Source organism: Rhinopithecus roxellana, chromosome 3 (assembly GCF_007565055.1).
Source record: "Rhinopithecus roxellana isolate Shanxi Qingling chromosome 3, ASM756505v1, whole genome shotgun sequence".
Taxonomy (NCBI): Eukaryota; Metazoa; Chordata; class Mammalia; order Primates; family Cercopithecidae; genus Rhinopithecus; species Rhinopithecus roxellana.
Window position 1 is genome coordinate 165,303,103 of NC_044551.1, and position 23,141 is coordinate 165,326,243.

A 23,141-nucleotide genomic window follows, 5' to 3' on the forward strand; every position below is an offset into this window, starting at 1 on the left:
ATTAGCCAGGCGTGGTGGGCGCCTGTAATCCCAGCTACTCAAGAGGCTGAGGCAGAAGAATTTCTTGAAACCAGGAAGGGGAGGTTACAGTGAGCCGAGAATGTGCCACTGCACTCCATCCAGCCTGGGTGACAGAGAAGACTCAGTCTCAAAAAAATAAGAAAGAGAAAGGAAAGAAACAAAAAGAACGAGGGGTGGACTGTGACTGTACGTGGCTGATAAATTGCTATTGACCTCATCTGTTCCGTGTCAAGTGTCCTGTGTTTGGGTCATCATGTACCATTTAGGGCAGGGATTCCCTCCTTCACCAGTGGGGTGAATAGGAGGTTATCGCAACACCACTCCCTCCTCTCGCACGGGAATCTAGAGCAGCCTTTCGTGCCTTTCCCTTTTTCTCACTTATACCTACTTTTCCTGTCCTTACCTCCCAAAACACTTCTTATATTATGTTTCTGGTTATTTCATGATTCATTGCAGACATTTTCTTCCACTTGGAGGGCAGCATGTTTTCTCACACAGATCGTTGTGCCCTGTCCTTTCGGTGCTGCTGGGCTTTTCGCTTCCCTCAGCGGGTTTTGTTGGCATAATCGCTTATTGAGGAGGAATTTTTAGTTTCAGGAGTCAGTGACCTTCAAGGATGTGTCTATAGATTTCTCTTGGGAAGAGTGGATTCAAGCAGATTCTGCTCAGAGGATGACCATGTATGGGGAGGTGATGCTGGAGAACTACAGGAACCTGTTCTCACCGGGTAAGGACTTCTTATAACTCAAAACCCACCTCTTCACACCTTTCCCCCTCAATCCTGTGTGACCTCTGAAATTTATGAATTTGGACTCGAAATCCCTGATCATAAGGCATTGTTTTAGGGTGTTTGCTTGGTGTCCTCTCAAGGTGGAAGACTGAAATTTTCTGTAGAGAATGGAAAATGGGGAACTTCATAAGCCACACCTTCCTTGTTTCAGAAGCCGTGAAGGAGAAAGGATCAGAACTGTGCTAGGATTGGTTTTTAGACTCAGTTCAGAACCCAAAGTTAATGTCTTTCCTCTCAAGCAGGAAATGACCTTTCCAAACCCAATGTGACTTCCCAGCTGGAACGAGAAGAACTGAGCCTGATGAAAAAAGAACTGCTTGAGGGTGGCTTTCCAGTTAAGTGCCAGGCTGCACAGACTTGTTACATGAGTGTGTCTCTTGGAGGAAAATCACTTCAGAGATTGTTGGGTCTCTGGAGAGACTAGAGCTACTGGATGTGTGTTCTCAGATGACATCTCCGCATTACTGATGGGCCTCATTTCTCTAGGGCTCCCTTATGTCATCTTGCAGGGAGGTAGTGGATTATGAGGAGTAAATGAGTTGTTACATTGATGGCACTTACCCACTGCCTGGAGCATACTGAGCATGTGGTAAATGTTAGCAACCACTATGTCCTCTTCTGTCTTCCTCTGCACTCTGAATACAATCCTTGTCTTTACACATCTTCTCTGGGCTTGTACTCTCTTTCATGAGTGTTTCCTCTCAACCATAACATATATGCATAGCTTCCTTTCCTTCATTCATGTAAATATTCGTAAGCTTTTTCTCCTTCAAAGGAAACTAACATTTCTCTTCCTCTGTGTTGTGAGTTTTATACAGTCTTCATTTAAAAACATGAAAAATGATGTTAGCCTTGTTTTCATTTCTAGCAGCCTTACATTGTATATATTTTCTTTCTCATTCCCAGAATTCTAATCTGCATTACTACCCATTCAATGCCATTTACCTCAAAATGTTGAATGCTGCTTTATCTTTGTTACCTGGTTTCTAATCCTCATCACAACTTAAGTTTCTGTTTTAGGTGTTATTACTGACTTTTCTCTGCAAAAAAAAAAAAATGCATTTTACATCTTTGTCTTCTCTACCATATGCAAAAGTACCAATCATGTATTTTTTTTTTTTTCTTGAGATGGAGTCTTGCTGTGTCGCCCAGGCTGGAGTGCAGTGGTACAATCTCAGCTCACTGTAAGCTCTGCCTCCCGGGTTCACGCCCTTCTGCTGCATCAGCGTCCTGAGTAGCTGGGACTAAAGGTGCCCACCACCACACCCGGCTAATTTTTTATATTTTTAGTAGAGACGGAGTTTCACCCTGTTAGCCAGGATAGTCTTGATCTCCTTACCTCGTGATCTGCCTGCCTCGGCCTCCCAAAGTGCTGTGATTACAGGCATGAGCCACCGTTCCCGGCCCCAATCATTTCTTTATATATATGTTTTTAAATTAAAGAGATAGGCAAATATTTAATCTCTAGATAGTATAAAGCTGTCTAAGGTAAAGCATTGAAAGAAATCATTAAAGGAACACAATTATAGGGAAAACATTGCCCATAACCATCACTGCTGGTTTCTCGTAAGTTTTTTAAAGAATGGGATTCTAGGAGAGAAATCACTGGGTCAAAGGATATATCCTTTTTTTTTTTTTTTTTTTTTTTTTGAGACAGAGTCTTGCTCTGTCACCCAGGCTGGAGTGCAGTGGTGTGATCTCAGCTCACTGCAAGCTCTGCCTCCCGGGTTCATGCCATTCTCCTGCCTCAGCCTCCTGAGTAGCTAGGACTATAGGCACCCACCACCACACCTGGCTAATTTTTTTTGTGTTTTTAGTAGAGACGGGGTTTCACTGTGTTAGCCAGGATGGTCTCAATCTCCTGACCTTGTGATCTGCCTGCCTCGGCCTCCCAAAGTGCTGGGATTACAGGCGTGAGCCACTGTGCCCAGCCAAATATATCTATTTTTTATGACCTTGCTACATATTGTACTGCTTTAGATACTATTTTGTGTTGAATGATAATTTTTTTATTATAAAATGAAAGGTAGTGTTACTCTTATTATAGATTTCTATGGATTTTATTACTATTGATATGTGTATTTGTCCTTATGTAAATAACCAATGTATTCATGTATCTATTGAGTACTATTCTTAGCACTGGGACTACAGCAATAAGCACAGCAGGCAAAGTGTTTTTGAAGAGCTTATATGCTCATAGAGGAGACAATAAACTAATAAAGGAAGAAGGAAGGGAGGGAGGGACAGAAGGGAAAGGAAAGGAGGCAGGAAGGGAGGAAATGAATATAACACAGTGATAGGTGTGGTGTGGAAAAATAAAGCAGCATAAGGAAACTACGTTAGTTAAAAGGAGTGTGATTTTACAGGTTGTTCAGGGAGGGCCTCTCCTTTAATGTGACTTTTGAACAATACTCAAAGTGATGGGCCATATAGGACAACATTGCGGACCTAGGGAACAGCAGGTGCGAAGGCCCTGAGGTAGGAGATTGCGTGGCATTGTTTGAAGGGGAGAGTACTAAGAGATACAAAGATTTCTGTAAATCTTATCTTTCAGTCCTTCTGTAAAAAGATCTGTTTGTACTATCATTTTTTAAATTTCTGTGAGCCACTTTCTCATTCTCTCAGTGTTCTTCTTAAATAGCAGTCTTTCTAATGCATGCACTAACTTCACTCATCTGTTTGAGAATACTTCGTTTTTCTTGTTTCTGGTTTTCTGGTATGTATGTGCAGCAGTTTTTTCCGTGTTCCCTAGATCTTGTTTCATTGCTTATTGTCATTCTGGTGGGTTTTCTGGAAGCAGCAGAAGCAAACACATATGTTTTGATACTGTGTTTTCATCTCCCACTTCTTTACCCCCTTTGTGCTTCCCCACCAGGTTAGAACCTAAAGGTTTTTCACTTTTTTTTTTCGGAAGATGCAGTCAGGCTGGAGTGCAGTGGCACAATCTTGGCTCACTGCAACCTCCACCTCCCGGGTTCAAGCAAATCTCCTGCCTCAACCTCCCAAGTAGCTGGAACTACAGGTGCACACTGCCACGCCTGGCAAATTTTTTGCATTTTAGTAGAGCAGGGTTTCACTGTGGCAGTCTGCCCGCCTCGGCCTCCAAAAGTGCTAGGATTATAGGCATGATAGCGGGGAAACCAGCCCCCAATATTTCAACATAGGTTCTTTTCTATTTTGCCTAAGTGTCGGCCGGTCTGAGAAATAAAGGGAAAGAGTACAAAAGTGAGAAATTTTAAAGCCAGGTATCCGGGAGTGACATCACATGTTGGCAGGTTCCATGATGCCCCCTGAGCCGCAAAACCAGCAAGTTTTTATTAGCGATTTTCAAAGGGGAGGGAGTGTACAAATAGGGTATGGGTCGCAGAGATCACATGCTTCAAAGGCAATAAAATAGCACAAGACAAATGCCAGAGCAAGGTCACAAGGCCAGGATGAAACTAGAATTGCTGATGAAGTTTCATGTCCCACTGTGCACGCATTGTCATTGATAAACATCTTAACAGGAAACAGGGTTCAAGAGCAGAGAACTGGTCTGACTAGAATTCGCCAGGCTGGAATTTCCTAATCCTAGCAAGTCTGGGGGCGCTGCAGGAGACTAGGGCATGTTTCATCCCTATCTACAACTACATAAGGCAGACACTCTCAGAGCGGCCATTCCAGAGGCCTCCCCCTGGGAATTCATTCTTTTCCCAGGGCTGTTAATTATTAATATTCCTTACTGGGGAAAGAATTCAGCAATATTTCTCTTAACCTGTTTTCGGTAATAAGAGAAACATGACTCTGTCCTGCCCGGCTCCCAGGCAGTGAGACCTAATGGTTATCTCTCTTGTTCCTTGAACATGGCTGTTATCCTGTTCTTTTTTCAAGGTGCCCAGATTTCATATTGTTTAAACACACATGCTTCACGAACAATTTGTGCAATTAATGCAATCATCACAGGATCCTGAGGTGACATACATCCTCGGCTTACAAAGATGACGGGATTAAGAGATTAAAATAAAGACAGGCATAGGAAATGATAAGAGTATTGACTGGGGAAGTGATAAATGTCCATGAAATCTTCACACAATTTATGTTTAGAGATTGCAGTAAAGACAGGCATAAGGAATGATAAAAGTATTAATTTGGGGAACTAATAAATAAATGTCCATGAAATCATCACAATTTATGTTCTTCTATCACGGCTTCTGCAGGTCCCTCTGTTCGGGATCCCTGACTTCCCACAACAGCGTGAGCCACACCGCACCTGGCCCATTTTTTTTTTTATTGCATGTCACACTGTATTTTACTCATCATTTTGAATGTCTGCCTTTTTAGCCGGGCATGGTGGCTTGCACCTGTAATCCCAGCTGAGTTACTCAGGAGGCTGAGGCACAAGAATCACTTGAACCCAGGAGGTGGAGGTTGCGTTAAGCCGAGATCGTGCCACCGCACTCCAGCCTGGGTAACAGAGCAATACCCACTAATATGTAGGTTCACCGAATTGTTATTGAACAATTTCTTTATATTTTCAATTATATTGAACAATTTCTTTATATTCCCTGCCTACGACATTGCCTGCCGGACTAAGTAGTTAAATATTGGTTGAGTGAATATTGAACGACATTAAGTAGAATTTTCATAAATCTAAGTAGTTAAATATTTGTTGAGTGAATATTGAATGACATCAAGTAGAATTTTCATAAATCTCGTGAAAATATAAATTTGAATTTGTGAAATTCATATCAATACAGATTGGATAATTATTGGGATGAGTGAATGAGTGGGCAGGGCAAAACAGCAAAGATGGAACCCTCAGTAAAATAACATATTGAGGGGGCCTAAGGGTGCTCTGGCAAAGGTGAGGGGTCCAAGGAGGAGGAGAGAACAGGGTCAAAGGGAAAGAGGAGAGCCAAGGTAGAGTATGCCAGTGCCAAGTAGGGAATGAAAATGCCTGTTGGACTTGGTGATGAGGGAGTGGCCTGGGACCCAGAGAAGAGCCCATTTAGTGCTGAGAGAAATATGCTGTGGGCAGAAAAGTGAAGGAGAAGCAAGCAAGTGAAGGAGAAGCAAGCAAGTGAAGACTTTTAAGTACAGACTGTCATTTCAACAAGGTCAGCTTCAAAGGAAAAAGAAGAAAGAATAAGAACTCAGAAGAAGCCTGTGGTTTAACAAGGAAAAGACTTGAGTGTATCTAAAAGAGCAGAGAGGTGTCCACCGCAGTGGGAGAAACTAAAGAGAGGCAAAAGTTGAATGGAAAGGAGCCTGTAGAATGCAATGATTTGCAAACTCCAGATCTTGTTCTTTCCAGATTTTCTTGGATATTGCTGCCAGATTAATCTGCCATTTAGTCCTCTCATACTGTCAAGTCAAGAGGAGAAAGTATTGACTGATTGCTGTGCCCAGCTCTTCCGCAGCTAGCGTCTTACTCACTTGACAGAAAACGTCTATGGGTAAGTACTGTTACTCCTCTTATGGTGGAAGAAATTGGCTCTGAAAGGTGAAATAGCATGTCAGAATTTGAACACATATCTGTTGTTTTGTTGGTTTTTTACTTTGAGTTTAATGGTAATTCTTGCTTTCTTCCCTTGCCCTGCTGTGAATTCTTATTTCCTACTATATTTAGTAAAACTAGAAACTTCTGTATCCTGGCCTAATTTTCTTTTCAGCATAATTTTTTCTCTCTGTACTAAAGTTTTTTACAGTTGAAAGCTCTGTTAGATTTTTGCTCCTGTTTTACAAAAGATGAATAGAAACTGCAAATCCAGAAGTGCTGTCCCTGGTGCCAGTATTATCATTGTAAACTAGCTAATGTTGAGAAAAGATAGAAATTATTAGTAATGTGGAAAGCAGTGACTTTTAGCCTCTCATTAGTGGTAATTAGATTTAAATCATGTAATGATGTTCGGTTATGAATGAAACAAAAATTAAGAACATGCATAAAGTATTAGAAACCTACTATCAAAGATTATGTGTAAAAATACAGTTGGGGATTCTAGAATCTTTTTAGCTCTCCAGGAAGCCACCCTAACCATCCCTAAACATGGGAGCCTGCTGTCTGTGTTTCGCACATGATTTTGAAAAATGTGGGCAGGTGTGGTGGCTCACGCCTGTAATTTCAGCACTTTGGGAGGCCCAGATGGGTGAATCATGAGGTCAGAAGATCAAGACCATCCTGACCAACATGGTGAAACCCCACCTTTACTGAAATACAAAAAATTAGCCAGGCATGGTGTTGTGCACCTGTAGTTCCAGCTACTCGGGAGGCTGAGGCAGGAGTATTGCTTGAACCCAGGAGGTGGAGGTTGCAGTGAGCCCAGATCATGCCATTGCACTCTAGCCTGGTGACAGAGTGAGACTCCGTCTCAAAAAAAAAATTCAGCCAGATGTGGTGGCTCATACCTGTAATCCCAGCATTTTGGGAGGCTGAGGCGGGCAGATCTCTTGAGGTCAAGAGTTCGAGACCTGTCTGGCTAACATGGTGAAACCCCGTCTCTACTAAAAACACAAAAATTTGCCAGGCATGGTAGCACGCATCTATAATTCCGGCTACTTGGGAGGCTGAGACACAAGAATCACTTGAACCCGGGAGGCGGAGGTTGCGGTAAGCCGAGATCACACCACTGCACTCCAGCCTGGGCAACATTTCAGAGATGTACTGGGTAACTACCTCTGTATATATGTATGTGTGTCCATGTAAATATATGTGTATATATGTATAGAAACACACACAGAGAATTTATATAGTTAGAATCTCTACCTGCATGCTCACATGAGCCTCACTGATGTTTAATACATATATATATCTTTGCTTCCATTACTAGGAAAACTGATCTAAAATACTATAATGAGTGTAGAAGTATTCAAAAAGGTCATTCTTCCTTAAATAAGACAGGCCCACTGCTGCCCCAGGGCCTTAGCACTGGCTGTTACCCTGTCTGGGAAGCTCTCCCTTAGACAGTCCTATGACTTCCTCTCTTAGTCCCCGAAGTCTTGGTCTAAATGTCACCTTTTCAGTGAGGCCTTTCCTTAAATTGCAGACCTTTTCTCTCACCCATCATGTTCCCTATATCCATTTAAATGCTTTTATTGTTTTTCTGTAAGGTATACCACTTAAAATACTAAGGATTTTCTTATTGTCTTCCTTTCTCTTGCTAAAATATGTTTCATAAGGGCAGACATTTTTTCTGTTTATTGCTATATCCTGAGCACCTAGAACAGTACCTGGCTTGATAAGTATTTATTGAATGAATGATTTATCATGTTCAAAAAATCAGTTTGACTGCTATATGGAGAGAATGCATTGTAGGGTAGCAAGAGTTTAAATAGAAAATCCAGACAGATGGGTATAGAAATAGTATAGTTGGGTGTTAGGAGTAGCTTAACTGTTACCCAGAGGATGGAAGAAATATAAAAGGAGAAAAGAAATAAATCACCTTGCCCTTTTCAGGAAGCATGGGACTGCTTGCTGCCCAGTCCCATCCCACACACCAATACTGTGCAAGCTCCCAGCCTCTGCTATGGCTTGTGCCAGCCATATGTACCGAGGGGTCTGTGACAGACCAGACACCTTGGCCTGGAGACACTTGTTCGTGTCTTGATGAGTATCAAAGTTATATAAATCCTATAAGTTAATGAGGGAAGGCAGAAAAAACATTCCAAGCCATTAAGGGAGTATTGAGTATTTCCAGTATTATTACTCAAAAGTCTTGTTTAGGCAAAAAGGAAAGGCAGAGAGAACTGTATGTTGCTTAATGTAAAAATTAATAAAATATAATAATAATTAATAATAATAGCTAATAATCACTGGATCCTTATTACATCCAAGCATAATGCTATGTGCTTTATCAATGAGATAGTAACATGTCAAGGATCTGAAACATTGTTTAATCCTGGAAGAGCTACAGTTTCTGACTATAATGCTCAGGTTCCAAGCCCACAATATTCCATCACTTCTGAGTAAAGCCACCCTAACCAAGCCCACAACACTTCATCACTTCTGAGTAAAGCCACCCTAATGATTTTCATTTTGTAGGCAGACAGTTATATAATTTGGGAAAAATTAAAATTTTCCTCCATCTCAGTTGCCATATTGGTCACACTTTTGGAATAACATTAAATAGTAGTAGTAATAGTAAGTACCTTTTCCTTGGTTCCTTGGTTCCTAGAAGAAGAGAATTCTTCTAGGGTTTTATTTTTATTCTTGGTGCAATGCAAATTTTTTGTTTTTGAATCAGGAATGGATGAAGGATACCAATTGAATACCTCTGAAGCATCTGTCAGGTTGATCATATGACCTATGACCTATTAATATGATAGTAATAGATTCTGAACAGTGAACCATTCTTTATTTCCTGGATAAATCCTTCTTCGTCCTAGTTATACTCTTGATGTCTAAGCAACCAGCATTGTTTAAAAACATTAAGAGTTCTGGCTCTGATATTACAATGACTCTACAGGGTGGGTCTGCTGGTGACAAATTCTCTTAGTTTTCTTCCATATGAGAATGTCTCTATTTCACCTTCATTCCTGAAAGATTTTTGCTAATATAGAACTCTAGGTTTGTGGTTTTCTTTCAGCACTTTGAAATAATTAGTCCACTTCCTTCTGGCATCCATGGTTTCTGATGAGAAACTCAGCTTTTCATATTTTTGCCCCACCACCAAGTAGTGTATCAATTTTCCTTGGTTGCTTTCAAGATTGTTTTGTACTTCCATTTTTAGAATTTATTTATGGCTGGGCATGGTGGTTCACGCCTGTAATCTCAGCACTTTGGGAGGTGAAGGCAGGCGGATCACTTGAGGCCAGGAGTTTGAGACCAGCCTGGGCAAAACACGGCGAAACCCTTTCTCTGTGAAAAATACAAAACTACTTGGGTGTGGTAGTGTATACCTGTAGTCCCAGCTACTTAGGAGGCTGAAGCACGGGAATCACTTGAACCCAGGAGGTGAAGGTTGTGGTGAGCCAAGGTTGTACCACTGCACTTCAGCCTGGGCAACAGAGTGGACTCTTATCTCAAAAAAAAAAAAAAAAAAAAATGATTTGATGCATCTGGGCATGAATGTCTTTGGGTTGACCCTGTACCTATAGGTTGAAGTCTTTTGTCAAATATGTTTTTAGCCATGATTTCTTCAAATACATTTTCAGTACCAAACATTTTCTCCTTCTGTGGGACTCCAGTGAGACAAATATTAGATCTTTTGTTGTTGCCCCATACATCCCTGAGGTGTTCTTCATCTTTATTTTTTCTCGATCTTTTCTGGGTTGTTTAGATTGAATAATTTCTTTTAATCTGTCTTCAAGTTAATTCTTTCCTGTTTTCACCCTTCTGCTGTTGAACCTATTTAGCAAGATTTCTATTTTCCATATCAATAAATAAATATTTATATATTAAAAATACTGTAGGGCTGGGCGCAGTGGCTCAAGCCTGTAATCCCAGCACTTTGGGTGTCTGAGGCTGGTGGGTCACGAGGTTGGGATATCAAGACCAGCCTGACCAAAATAGTGAAACCCCGTCTTTACTAAAAATACAAAAATTAGCTGGGCATGGTGGTGCACACCTGTAGTCCCAGCTACTCGGGAGGCTGAGGCAGGAGAATCGCTTGAACCCGGGAGGTGGAGGTTGCTGTGAGCTGAGATCGCACCAATGCACTCCAGCAGCTTGGGCAACAGAGTGAGACTTCGTTTCAAAAAAAACAAAAAAACAAAACTGTATATTTTTCACTTCCAGAATTTCCACTTAGTTCTTTTTTATATGCTCATTTTCTTTGCTGAGATTTTATTTCCATTTCTTTAGAGTGTGTTCACTCTACTTGTTGGAACAAGTAAGGCAGCTGCTTTCAAGTCCTTGTAAGATCATGGTATCATCTCACTTGATGTCTGTTGGTTATCTTTTCCCATGTAAGTTGAAATGTTCCTGGGTCTTTAATTCTCAGTGACTTCAAAAGGCATCATGGGCATTTAGAATGTAATGTTATAAAACTCTATGACTTCTTGAAATCCAAAAGAAAATGTTGATATTTCTGTTTTAGCAGGCAGTCAATCTGGTTGAGCTCAGACTACCAAGTCCAAACAGCTTTCTGTGGGTTGTGGTTTCTATGTCAGTTTAGTTGTCAGAGACTTCACATTGTTGCTTGAATCTTGCTCACATGTGTGTCACTCTGTGGCCAATATGGAATTTAAGCAGCAGACCCTCTTATTCTCAAACTCCATGTATGCTGCTTAGGGGGTCAGATTCATGCATACGTATCTCACAGGTGAGCCCAGGAGTTCTTAAATAACTTCCAGGGTGATTTTCCCAAATTCTTCCCTGTCTATGTCCGCAGTAGTTTCAGGTTTCCTGTGGCTCTCCTTTTTACTCTTCTGGCTACAATGCAGGGGCCTGTAGTTGCCCCACTTTGCTGTGACTTCCAGTGACTGTCCTTATGCAGAGCCAAGCGGCAGGAGGACAAAGAAAGAGAAGGTGAAGTGGGGCCTCTCACTACCCTTCTTGGGACCACAGCTCCCGTGCTTGGGGAAGAAGGACCCTCTCCTCATGGTTTTGGGCTCCTGTCAGCTCGCAGTGGCACTACTGTTGCAGCAGCCACCAGAGGATTGCTTAGGTGCTGGGGTGCAACAGAACGAAGAAAGGGAAGAAAATAGGCAATTCCCCCTGCTCTCTCTAAACATTAGAAGTCCTTTTCCTGCTCCATGAACCAACCCTAGAGCTTTTCCTGGAGAACCTCCTCTGCCTTTTCCTGCCTCAGTGCCTGTTTTCAGATTGCTGTATACGTTTAATACAGAAGACAGCTGAGGAAAAAAAGGTAAGCTCACCACTGGTTCAGTGGTACTTTGGATTTTGGTCTTCCTCCCCAGTTCACCTGCTACTGTTGACTTTTCAGGGCCCTCAAATAATTGCTTCATGCTTTCTGTTCAGGTTTATCAGTGAAAGAGACATGGTGGAACAGGCCTACTCCACCTTATCAGGAAGAGGATCCGCCACTTTGGTTTTAATTTGATCTTCTTTGTCTAACTTCTTAAGGTGGAAACAAAGGTCACAGATTATGGGCCATTCTTATCTACTGTAAAAACATTTAAAGCTATATAATTTCCTCTAAGCATTGCTTTAGCTATAACACATAAAATAGTATCTCATTCCATTGTGATTTCTTATTTGACGTGTCAGAATTTACAAATTCACTGCTTAATTTTCAGACATAAGGATTTCCCAAATAGTTGAAATGTAATTCTTTAGGTGTCTTTTTTTTTTTTATTGTAATGTTTTGTGTTTGTGTGTACCACATACGTAACTTAAAATTTGCCATTTTAGCCATTTTTAGTGTATAATTTTTTGGAGGCATTTAAATACATTCACATTGTTGTGGAACCAGCACCACCATCCATCTCCAGAACTTTTTCATCTTTCCTAATGAAAACTCTATACCCTTTAAGCAGTAGCATCCCATTCCCCACTTCCTCCAGCCCCTGGTAACCTCTGCTTTCCTCCTCTATGAATTTGACTACTCTGGATACCTCACATAAGTGGAATCATGCAATATTTGTCTTTTTGTGACTGGCTTATTTCACTTAGCATAATGTCTTCAAGGTTCATCCTTGAAGTGGATTCAGCATTTCACTGCCAGTTTTTATATACTCAAACTAACTTCCTCATTCATGTTTATTTTTTGTTCAAATTGAATATCTAAATAATAGCAAAAATGGTTTAGGAGTACCGTTATTACTGAATCTTTCATATTTAAGACTGTGTTTTGCATTTTTTTTTTTTTTTTTTTTTTTGAGACGGAGTCTCGCTCTGTGGCCCAGGCTGGAGGGCAGTGGCCGGATCTCAGCTCACTGCAAGCTCTGCCTCCCGGGTTTACACCATTCTCCTGCCTCAGCCTCCTGAGTAGCTGGGACTACAGGCGCCCACCACCTCGCCCGGCTAGTTTTTTGTATTTTTTAGTAGAGACGGGGTTTCACCGTGTTAGCCAGGATGGTCTCGATCTCCTGACCTCGTGATCCGCCCATCTCGGCCTCCCAAAGTGCTGGGATTACAGGCTTGAGCCACCGCACCCAGCCTGTGTTTTGCATTTCTCTGCACATGTATGGAGTGCTGACCATGTGGAGTTCTTGAGTCACATCAGTCTGCCCTCAGTTCTTGCAGGCATGGCCCCATTGTCTTTCGGCATCCTGTGTTCCTGAGAAAATCTCTTCTGCCACTTTTTTAAAAATTTGTAGTTAACCTTTTTTTTTTTTTTATAAGCATCAACTCCTCAGAACTTTTAAGTCTAAATTTCATGAAGGTATACTGAATCTTACTATTAAGTTTTCTGCAGTACAAAAATATGTTTGAACTTAAAATGATTAATATTTTCCAGAATAGCAAATACTTTGCTCTTTTTCTAATTTGATTTTTGAAATACACAGAAGAATGTGTAAAGTCTGTACTGTTCAACAAAAACCTACATACTCTTCTAAGCCCTTTATAAATATTAACTAACTTTTGTTCTCATATCAGCACTATAAGATAGGTACCATTTAACAGATTTGGACAGTAGAGCACAGAGAGGTTAAGAAACCTGCCCAAGGTGTGGTGGCTCGCGCCTGTAATCCCAGCACTTTGGGAGGCCAAGGTGGGCAGATCACGAGGTCAGGAGCTCAAGACCATCTTGGCTAACATGGTGAAACCCTGTCTCTACTAAAAATACAAAAAATTAGCCGGCATGGTGGTGGGTGCCTATAGTCCCAGCTACTTGGGAGGCTGAGGCAGGAGAAGGGCGTGAACCCGGGAAGCAGAGCTTGCGGTGAGCCAAGATCATGCAACTGCACTCCAGTCTGGGCAACAGAGCAAGACTCTGTCTTAAAAAAAAAAAAAAAAACCTGCCCAAAGTCACACAGCTAATAGTGGTGGAGCTCCAGAGTTCATTTTGAGTTCATTAACTCAAAAGTCCAAAGTTTCATCTTAGTGTTATCGTAACCACTGTACCCTTCTGTTTCTCTGCTTCTCTTTTTAGTTAATAACAATAAAGACAAACGAAGAAAAAAGAAAGCAGGCCAGGCACAGGGGCTCGCACCTGTAATCTCAGCACTTTGGGAGGCCAAGGTGGGCAGATCACCTGAGGTCAGGAGTTCAAGATCAGCCTGGCCAACATGGTGAAACCCCGTCTCTACTAAAAAGACAAAATTAGGCATGGTGGTGCATGCCTGTAGTCCCTGTAGTCCCAGCTACTTGGGAGGCAGAGGCAGGAGAATCACTGAACCCAGGAGGCGGAGGTTGCAGTGAGCCAAGATAGAGCCATTGCACTCCAGCCTGGGTGACAAGAGCGAAACTCCATCTCAAAATAATAATAATAATAACAACAACAATAATAACAAATAGTAATAATAATAAAGCAGATATCCAGTTACCAGAGCCCAGGTGAAGAAACAGAACATTGCTAGTGCCATGGAAATGCTTGGTGTGCATCTCCTCATTCACATCCTTTTACCTCTCTCTATCCAAAATATAACCATTATTCTGACTTTTGTGATGCTTCCTCTCCTCTCCTTATAGTATTGCCATTTATCATTGAATCTCTAAACAATATATTTGGTTTTGGTCTGTTTTAAAACTTTAAATTGAATCTTAAATAGATACACACACACATATACATATATATATATTATGTGCCTTTGCTTATTCATTCATATTGATATGTGTAGCTTTAGTTTATTAATGTTCGCTGTTGTCAGTTATTCCATTGTATAAACACCTGACAATCTTGTTATGTATTTTTTGATGACAGGCATTTGTGTTGTTTCCAATTTTTGCTGTTGTACACAATGCTATGTGAAGAATCATGAATTCTCATACTGTTGCAAGGTAGAGTTACCTAAGTATATGTACCTAGTAGTAGACTTGCTAAATCAGCCAATGTGCTCGCTCTAGGTTGTACTAAACTATTTTTCAAATGCTTGAATCAGATTGCATTTCCACCAGGAGTATGTGGAAGTTCCCATTACTGCATCTTTCCAAAATCTGAAGCTGTCAGTTTGAATTTTTAGGTTTTGTTACTTGGGCGGATGTGGTAATGGTATCTTGTTGCAGCTTTAATTGGCTTTCCCTTGGTTACTGTTGAGATTGGGCATCTTTGGTTACGTTTGCAGACCATTCAGGTTTCCTTTTCTTAAGTGCTTATTCAAGTCTTTTGCCCATTTTTCTAGTGGGCTTGGTGTTTCATAAGTGTTATTTTGCAAGTCTCCATTCTAGTTTTTTGTGGGTCATATGTTGCAAATATTTTCTCCCAGTAGGTAGTTTCTATTTTTTTAGCTTTTATTTTTATTTTTATATTTTGAGACAGGATCTTGCTCTGTCACCCAGGCTAGAGTGCAGTGGCACCATCTCGACTCACTGCAAGCTCCGCCTCCCAGGTTCACACCATTCTCCTGCCTCAACCTCCTAGTAGCTGGGACTATAGGCGTGTGCCACCACGCCTGGCTAATTTTTTGTATTTTTAGTAGAGATGGGGTTTCACTGTGTTAGCCAGGATGGTCTCGATCTCCTGACCTGTGATCTGCCCACCTCAGCCTCCCAAAGTGCTGGGATTCCAGGCGTTAGCCACCGTGCCCGGCCACCTGCTGGTATTTTCATACTGAGTTTGACAGGTCCTCTGTTTGGGGTCACTTGGTGGTATATGTTTTGGAGGTGGAGCCTGCTTGACTTTCCACTTTTTCTCTCTTTTCACGTAAGCAGATCAGGTTGGAAGAAAGAGGCCTGGTTAATGCATATTTCTTGCTTCACAGGAAAGCTTGTGCCCATAGGCCTTTGGTTTGTTTGTTCAGTGTTGATCTCTCTCTGTTGACTTTGATCAGCAGTCAAAAAGCTGATTCTCAGGTTGCAGTTCTAGCCCTCTACCCCTTATTTTGTCTGGGATAAGAAATAGGATCTAAGAAAATGTTAGTCTGAGTAGCTACAAGGTCCTTTTCCAGCCTCCTCTCAAACAGTTCAGCAGATGCCCTTGCCTGTCCCTACCACCAGTTCTCATCTCTAAGGAATGGATATTTAGGAAGTAGTAGGATCCTTTAGGACTGTCTTACCTCTGTGAATAAGTTACAGCCTGCTTAAAGTTTAAGGGGAAGAAACCTCTAGATTGTGTCATCCTCCCTTTAAGTTTCACGTATGTCCTGGTACTTTATGTTCCAGAGGAGTATATTCCCAAAGGGTAGTTTACATACTGTATTAGTCTGTCCTCACATTGCTATAAAGAAACACCTGAGACTAGGTTATTTATTTATTTATTTATTTAGAGATGTAGTTTCGCTCTTGTCACCCAGGCCGGAGTGCGATGGCGCAATTTTGGCTCGGTGCAACCTCCACCTCCTGGGTTCAAGTGATTTTCCTGCCTCAGCCTCCTCAGTAGCTGGGATTACAGGTGCACACCATCACACCCGGCTAATTTTTTTTTTTTTTTTTTTTGTATTTTTTTTTTTAGTAGAGATGGAGTTTTGCTATGTTGGCCAGGCTGGTCTTGAACTCCTGACCTCAGGTGATCTACCCACCTCAGCCTCCCAAAGTGCTGGGATTATAGCCATGAGCCACCACGCCCAGCTGAGACTGGGTAATTTATAAGAAAAGTTTAATTGGCTTATGGTTCTACAGGCTGTATAGGAAGTATTAGTGCCAGTATCTGCTTCTAGGGAAGCCTCAGGAGGCTTATTATAATCATAGTGGAGGGCAAAGGGGAGCAGGCACATCAAATGATAAAATCAGGAGCAAGAGAGAGTGGCAGGGGGAGGTGCTACACACTTGTAAGTGTGTAGTCCTCTTCTCACAGGTCTACTAGGCAGTGCCCCAGTGGGGATTCTACATGGGGGCTCCAATGCCACATTTCTCCTCTGCATTGCCCTAGTATCGGTTCTCTGTGTGGCCTCTGCCCCTGCAGCAGGCTTCTACCTGGACACCTAGGCTTTTCTATACATCCTCTGAAATCTAGATAGAGGTTCCCAAGCCTTAACTGTTGAACTGTGTATACCTGCAGGCTTTAATACCATGTCAAAGCTGCCAAGGCTTACAGCTTGCACCCTCTGAAGCAGCAGCCTGAGCTGTAACCTGGCCCCTTTCAGCCATGGGTGGATCTGGAGTGGCTGGGATGCAGGGAGCAGTGTCCCAAGGCTGTGCTGGACACTGGGCCCTGGGCCTGGCCCAGGAAACCATTCAGTCATCCTAGGCCTCTGGTGGGAGGGGCTGCTGTGAAGTTCTCTGAAATGCCTTTGAGGTCTTTTCCCCATTGTCTTGGCTTATTAGTGCTGGGGTCCTTTTTACTCATGTAAATTTCTGCAGCCTGCTTGAATTCCTTCCCTGAAAATGGGCTTTTCTTTTCTACCACATGGCTAGGCTGCAAATTTTCCACTTATTCCCTTTTAAATATCAGTTCCAGTTTTAAGTCATTTCTTTTTTTTTTTTTTTTTTTTTTTGAGACGGAGTCTCGCCCTGTCACCCAGGCTGGAGTGCAGTGGCCGGATCTCAGCTCACTGCAAGCTCCGCCTCCCGGGTTCACGCCATTCTCCTGCCTCAGCCTCCGGGGTAGCTGGGACTACAGGCGCCGCCACTTTGCCCGGCTAGTTTTTTGTAGTTTTTAGTAGAGACGGGGTTTCACCGTGTTAGCCAGGATGGTCTCGATCTCCTGTCCTTGTGATCCGCCCGTCTCGGCCTCCCAAAGTGCTGGGATTACAGGCTTGAGCCACCGCGCCCGGCCTAGTTTTAAGTCATTTCTTTGTTCTCACATCTGAGCATAGATTGTTAGCAGCCAACCCACCTCTTGTATGCTTTGCTGCTTAGAAATTTCGTCCACCAGATACCCTAAATCACCACTCTCAAGTTCAAAGTTCCACAGATCCCTAGGGCAGGGGCACAGTGCAGCCGAGTTCTTTGCTAAGGCACAGCAAAAGTGACCTTTCCTCCAATTCCCAGGAAGTTCCTCATTTCCATCTGAGACCTTAACCAAGACTTCGCTGTCCATATCACTATCAGCATTTTGGTCACAACCATTTAATCAGTTTCTAAGATGTTCCAAACTCTCCCTTATCTTCCTGTCTTCTTCTGGGTCTTCCAAACCCTTCCAACCTTTGTCTGTTACCCAGTTATTCCAAAGTCACCTCCACATTTTCAGGTATCTTTATAGAAATTCTCCACTTCCCAGTACCAACTTTCTGTATTAGTCAATTCTCACATTGTTATGAAGAAATACCTCAGACTGGGTAATTTATAAGAAAAAAGGCTTAATTGGCTCACAGTTCCTGTACAAGAAGCATAGTGTCGGCATCTGCTTTTGGGGAGGCCTCAGGAGGCTTACAATCATGGCAGTAGGTGAGGGGAAGCAGGCACATCAAATGGCAAAAGCAAGAGCAAGAGTGAGGAGGGAGGTGCTAGACTCTTGTAAATAACCAGATCTCACAAGAACTCATTCATGATAGAGAGGACAGTACCAAGGGGGATGGTGCTGAACCTTTCATAAGAAACCACTCCCATGATCCAATCACCTCCCATAAGGCCCCGCCTCCAACACCGGGGATTACATTTCAGTATGAAATGTGGGTGGGGACACACATCCAAACTATACCACATAGATTGTTATTTACTTCCTATCATATTTTATTTACTTCCTGTATCATATTTCTTTCTTTTTCCTTTTTTTTTTTTTTTTTTTTGAGACAGAGTTCAAGACCAGCCTGGCCAAAATGGTGGAATCCCATGTCTACTAAAAATACAAAAATTAGCTGGGCATGGTGGCAGATGCCTGTAGTCTTAGCTACTTATGAGGCTGAGATGGGAGGGTTGCTTGAACCCAGGAGGTGGAGGCTGCAGTGAGCTGAGGTAGTACCACCGCACTCCAGCCTGGGTGACAGAGTCACCACCACGCCTGGCTAATTTTTGTATTTTTGGTAGAGATGGAGTTTCATCATTTTGGCCAGGCTGGTCTTGAACTCCTGACCTCAAGTGATCCGCCTGCCTTGGCCTCTCAAAGTGCTGAGATTACAGCCGTGAGCCACCACGCCCAGCCTTGACCATATTTCTTAATCCTCATTTTATATCTGTGACCCTCAGACCCAGTGAGACAAGTAACTAGTTAAGATGGTGTTAAGAGCCAGGGTTTGAATCCAAGTTTGTCTGACTTTGGGTCAGCAATCTTTACACTGTGTCACACTGTGACATTTTAGGAAGATTAATTTGGTGTAGGATTCCTAGGTGACCTTGTAGGAGGAAAGAAACTGCTGCTAGGAATACCAGGTACAGTGTGCAGGGTCTCCTGATCTGCCTTTCCCAAGCCCAGCTCTTCTGCATCTGTTTCTTTCATTCCATCTTCTTTATGTAGCACCTACTCCAGTGGCCAGTGCCTTCACTGTGCCTCCCTCCTGAAAGGGCTCACTCTTTTCTCTGCTTACCCAGTATATCTGCCATCCCCTGCTTTCAGTTCCCCTGTTATCTTTGGACCAGTTCGGTGTTCTTTCTCTCTCTCCCTATTTCTCTACCTAATTTTAGGTGTGTCTTTGAAAGCTCTCAAACGTGCTCAACAGTTATTTTAGTTTGAGAGCTAGTTTAATTCTCTCATTCCCACCTATGCAGTTTCCAGTCTCCCAGCACAGAAACCAATGTGCGTTTGAAATTTTTTTCTTTTTCAGACTGGGAGACAAGACTTGAAACCAAAGCGCCAACTCTGAAGCCCAATATTACTGAAGATTTATGCCATGGGGTACTAATGGAAAGGGAAGGTGTCTGGCATTCTACTGTAGGGGAAACCTGGGAACCTAATAACTGGTTAGAGGGACAACAGGATAGTCATCTGAGCCAAGTGACAGTTACCCCTAAGGAAACCTTCACCGAGAGGAGAGTATGTGGAGGTAATGAATTTGAAAGATATTCCAGTCAGGATTCAATCCTTGGTACACAACAAAGCATTCCTATGGTAAAAAGGCCCCATAACTGTAATTCACATGGAGAAGATGCCACGCAAAATTCTGAGTTAGTTAAAACTCAAAGAATGTTTGTAGGAAAGAAGATCTATGAATGTAATCAGTGCAGCAAAACCTTCAGCCAGAGCTCATCCCTTCTTAAGCACCAGAGGACTCATACTGGGGAGAAACCCTTTAAGTGTAATGTATGTGGGAAACACTTCATTGAATGCTCCTCCCTTAATGTACATCAAAGAATTCATACTGGAGAGAAACCCTATGAATGTAATGAATGTGGCAAAGCCTTTAGTCAGAGCATGAATCTTACTGTCCATCAACGAACTCACACTGGAGAGAAACCTTATCAGTGTAAAGAGTGTGGCAAAGCCTTCCATAAGAATTCATCTCTTATTCAACATGAAAGGATTCATACTGGAGAGAAACCCTACAAATGTAATGAATGTGGGAAAGCTTTTACCCAAAGCATGAATTTGACAGTCCATCAGAGAACTCATACAGGAGAAAAACCCTATGAATGTAATGAATGTGGAAAAGCCTTCAGTCAAAGTATGCATCTTATTGTCCATCAGAGAAGCCATACTGGAGAAAAACCCTATGAGTGTAGTCAGTGTGGAAAAGCCTTTAGTAAGAGCTCAACTCTTACCCTACATCAGCGAAATCACACTGGAGAAAAACCCTACAAATGTAACAAATGCGGGAAATCCTTTAGCCAAAGTACGTATCTTATAGAACATCAGAGGCTTCATTCTGGAGTAAAACCTTTTGAATGTAATCAGTGTGGAAAAGCTTTCAGTAAGAATTCATCTCTAACTCAACATCGGAGAATTCACACTGGAGAGAAACCTTATGAGTGTGTGGTATGTGGAAAACATTTCACTGGACGATCATCCCTTACTGTGCATCAGGTTATTCACACTGGAGAGAAACCTTATAAGTGCAATGAATGTGGAAAGGCATTCAGCCAGAGTGCTTACCTTATTGAACATCAAAGAATTCATACTGGTGAGAAACCCTATGAATGTGATCAGTGTGGAAAGGCCTTCATTAAGAATTCATCCCTTACAGTGCATCAGAGAACTCATACAGGAGAGAAACCCTATCAGTGTAATGAATGCGGAAAAGCCTTCAGCCGGAGTACAAACCTGACTCGACATCAAAGAACTCATACATGAGGAATGTTTCCACTGGCCCCTACATCATGTTTAACTCTTCAGTAATAATCATATAAGACATACAATGTAGAAACCTAATAAACGTGATGATTGTGGGAATTTTCCAGTTGAAGTATATCAGATAATACCACTGCAGAGAAGTCATCTAAAAGTAGAGAAATCTTGATTCAGAAGGTATAACTTAGTTTATATCAGAAGGTTTAAGTAGCTAATATAAACAATGAAGACTCATGCTGAAGATAAGTTCTATTATATCATACTGCACATTCTCCTTTGGCCATCAGAGACTTTACACTGGAGAGAAAAATGTGAGCATGTTTAACTGGACAGCCCAGAGACCTGGTATGTAGTCCTAATCTGCCACTGCCTTGGACAAGTCACCTACTTCCACCAGGTTGTGGTTCTTTATTTGGTAAATGAATGATTTTGGAGTTAGAAATCTTGTAGGATCTCTGTTAGCTCTAAAATGTTACAACCCTATAAATATAATGAATGCTGGGAAATCTTTGTTCTTTTACAATCTTATGCTGTCTAGATGCTCTTGTTCCACAGTCTGGTTTCCTTGGATGTTTTTGATCAAAATTATTTACCTTTACCAATTCCTAGTACCCTTCCATGCCCCTAATCTTCCCCTGCATTGTTACTTTGTCCCCTAACTACAGTCTGGTTTCCATAAATTAATGGAATAAGTATGCAGATCTTAATGCAATAGCATGCTGTTTTCTCAATTAATAGTTCTTAAACTGTCATTAAATGATCATTTAGAAAATAACATAATCCTCTAAGTACAAAGGAATCACATACAAATCTTTGTGTCATGTTCTGGCTATCAAAGTGGAAAAGAAAAGACAGAGGGGCTGAACACTGACAGACATAGCCATCTGACCTATTAACAAAATGTTGAGGCTGGACAAAGTGGCTCATGCCTGTAATCCTAGCACTTTGGGAGGCTGAGGCAGGATGATTGTTTGATTTCAGGAGCTCAAGACCAGCCTGGGCAACATAGTGAGACATTGTCTCTGCACTCCAGCCTAGGCAACAGAATAAGAACTTTGTCTCAAAACAAAAATAACGTTGCAACTCAAAAACATACTCAAAACAATATAGGGAGATTTTATAGCTCTATAGTTATTATGGTAGTTAAGATAGCTTTGTTTATTTCATACATTTACCAAGTCCTAAATATGTGTTAGACATGATTAGAAAATCAAAATGAGTAAGATATATTCTTTGGTTTATAAGGGTTAAACTAAAAAAGTGTCAGTATGATAGGAGAGGAGAGGAAGAATACAAGCAATCACAAAGCAGAATTTAGGAAATTTAGTAACTGACTAAATGTGCTGCTTGAATGAGAAGGAAGAGTCTAGGATGACTTGGAGTTCTTACTTTGGTAGATAAGGTTGCCATAATTAAAAACACCTATAGTTGCCAAATTTTGTGAGGCAATGATGACTTCACTTTGGGTACATTTCCATGAGTCTGTGAGACATCCGAGGGAAGGGTCCTGATAGTCAGCAGAAAGTGATAAAGGAGATACTTGCAGGACTGTCACTGATGGGGTAGGTGGTAAAAAAAAGAAGCAGTAGACGCTAAGTGGAAAAGCAGCAAAAAGAAAAACAGAAAAATCAGAAGTGGATCACAAAGGTAAAAAGATAGTTTTAACACAGGGATAGGAAGAGTTAATACTGTAAAATGCTATGGAGGGCAAAGTAAGATAAAAATAGAACTATGTCGGCCAATTGCAGTGGCTCACGCCTGTAATCCCAGCACTTTGAGAGGCCAAGGCAGGCAGATCATGAGGCCAGGAGATCAAGACCATCCTGGCTAACATGCTGAAACCCCGTCTCTACTAAAAATGCAAAAAAATTAGCTGGGCATGGTGGCATAGACCTGTCGTCCCAGCTACTTGGGAGGCTGAGGCAGGAGAATGGCGTAAACCTGGGAGGTGGAGCTTGCAGTGAACTGAGATCACACCACTACACTCCAGCCTGGGCAACAGAGCAAGACTCCATCTCAAAAAGAAAAAGTAGAACTTATGTCCTTTTGCTTGGGCTATCAATTTAAGACAGATGGCTTAAAACCTCTGTTTGAGTTGGTTGAAGAGTGGTTAAGTGTTAAAAAGAACTTAGCTTTACTGAGGTGGGAGAGACTCAGAAAGACAACTAGAGGGAGGCTGGGGCTTGGAGCATATCAGAAGAGATGTGAGCTGCAAACAATGGAAAGCCCAGTCCATGATGGTGTAAGAAAGT

At 41.9% G+C, this 23,141-nt stretch overlaps 1 protein-coding gene across 2 annotated transcripts in view; it reads left to right on the forward strand.

Annotated features, from left to right (window-relative positions):
* Positions 1-21,395, forward strand: part of ZFP2 (ZFP2 zinc finger protein) — a 37,007-nt gene extending 15,612 nt beyond the window's left edge. Inside the window, exons 3-5 of one of the 2 annotated variants that reach the window (XM_030927773.1) lie at positions 613-748; positions 6,105-6,246; positions 19,430-21,395. In XM_030927773.1, the coding sequence (XP_030783633.1) occupies positions 6,243-6,246; positions 19,430-20,892 (1,467 nt within the window). In that variant the 5' untranslated portion in view covers positions 613-748; positions 6,105-6,242 and the 3' untranslated portion in view covers positions 20,893-21,395. Of the gene's footprint in view, positions 1-612; positions 749-1,958; positions 1,996-6,104; positions 6,247-19,429 lie in introns of those variants that run through there. The other variant, XM_010380992.2, reaches the window with a different exon arrangement.
* The last annotated feature ends 1,746 nt before the right edge of the window (positions 21,396-23,141 follow it).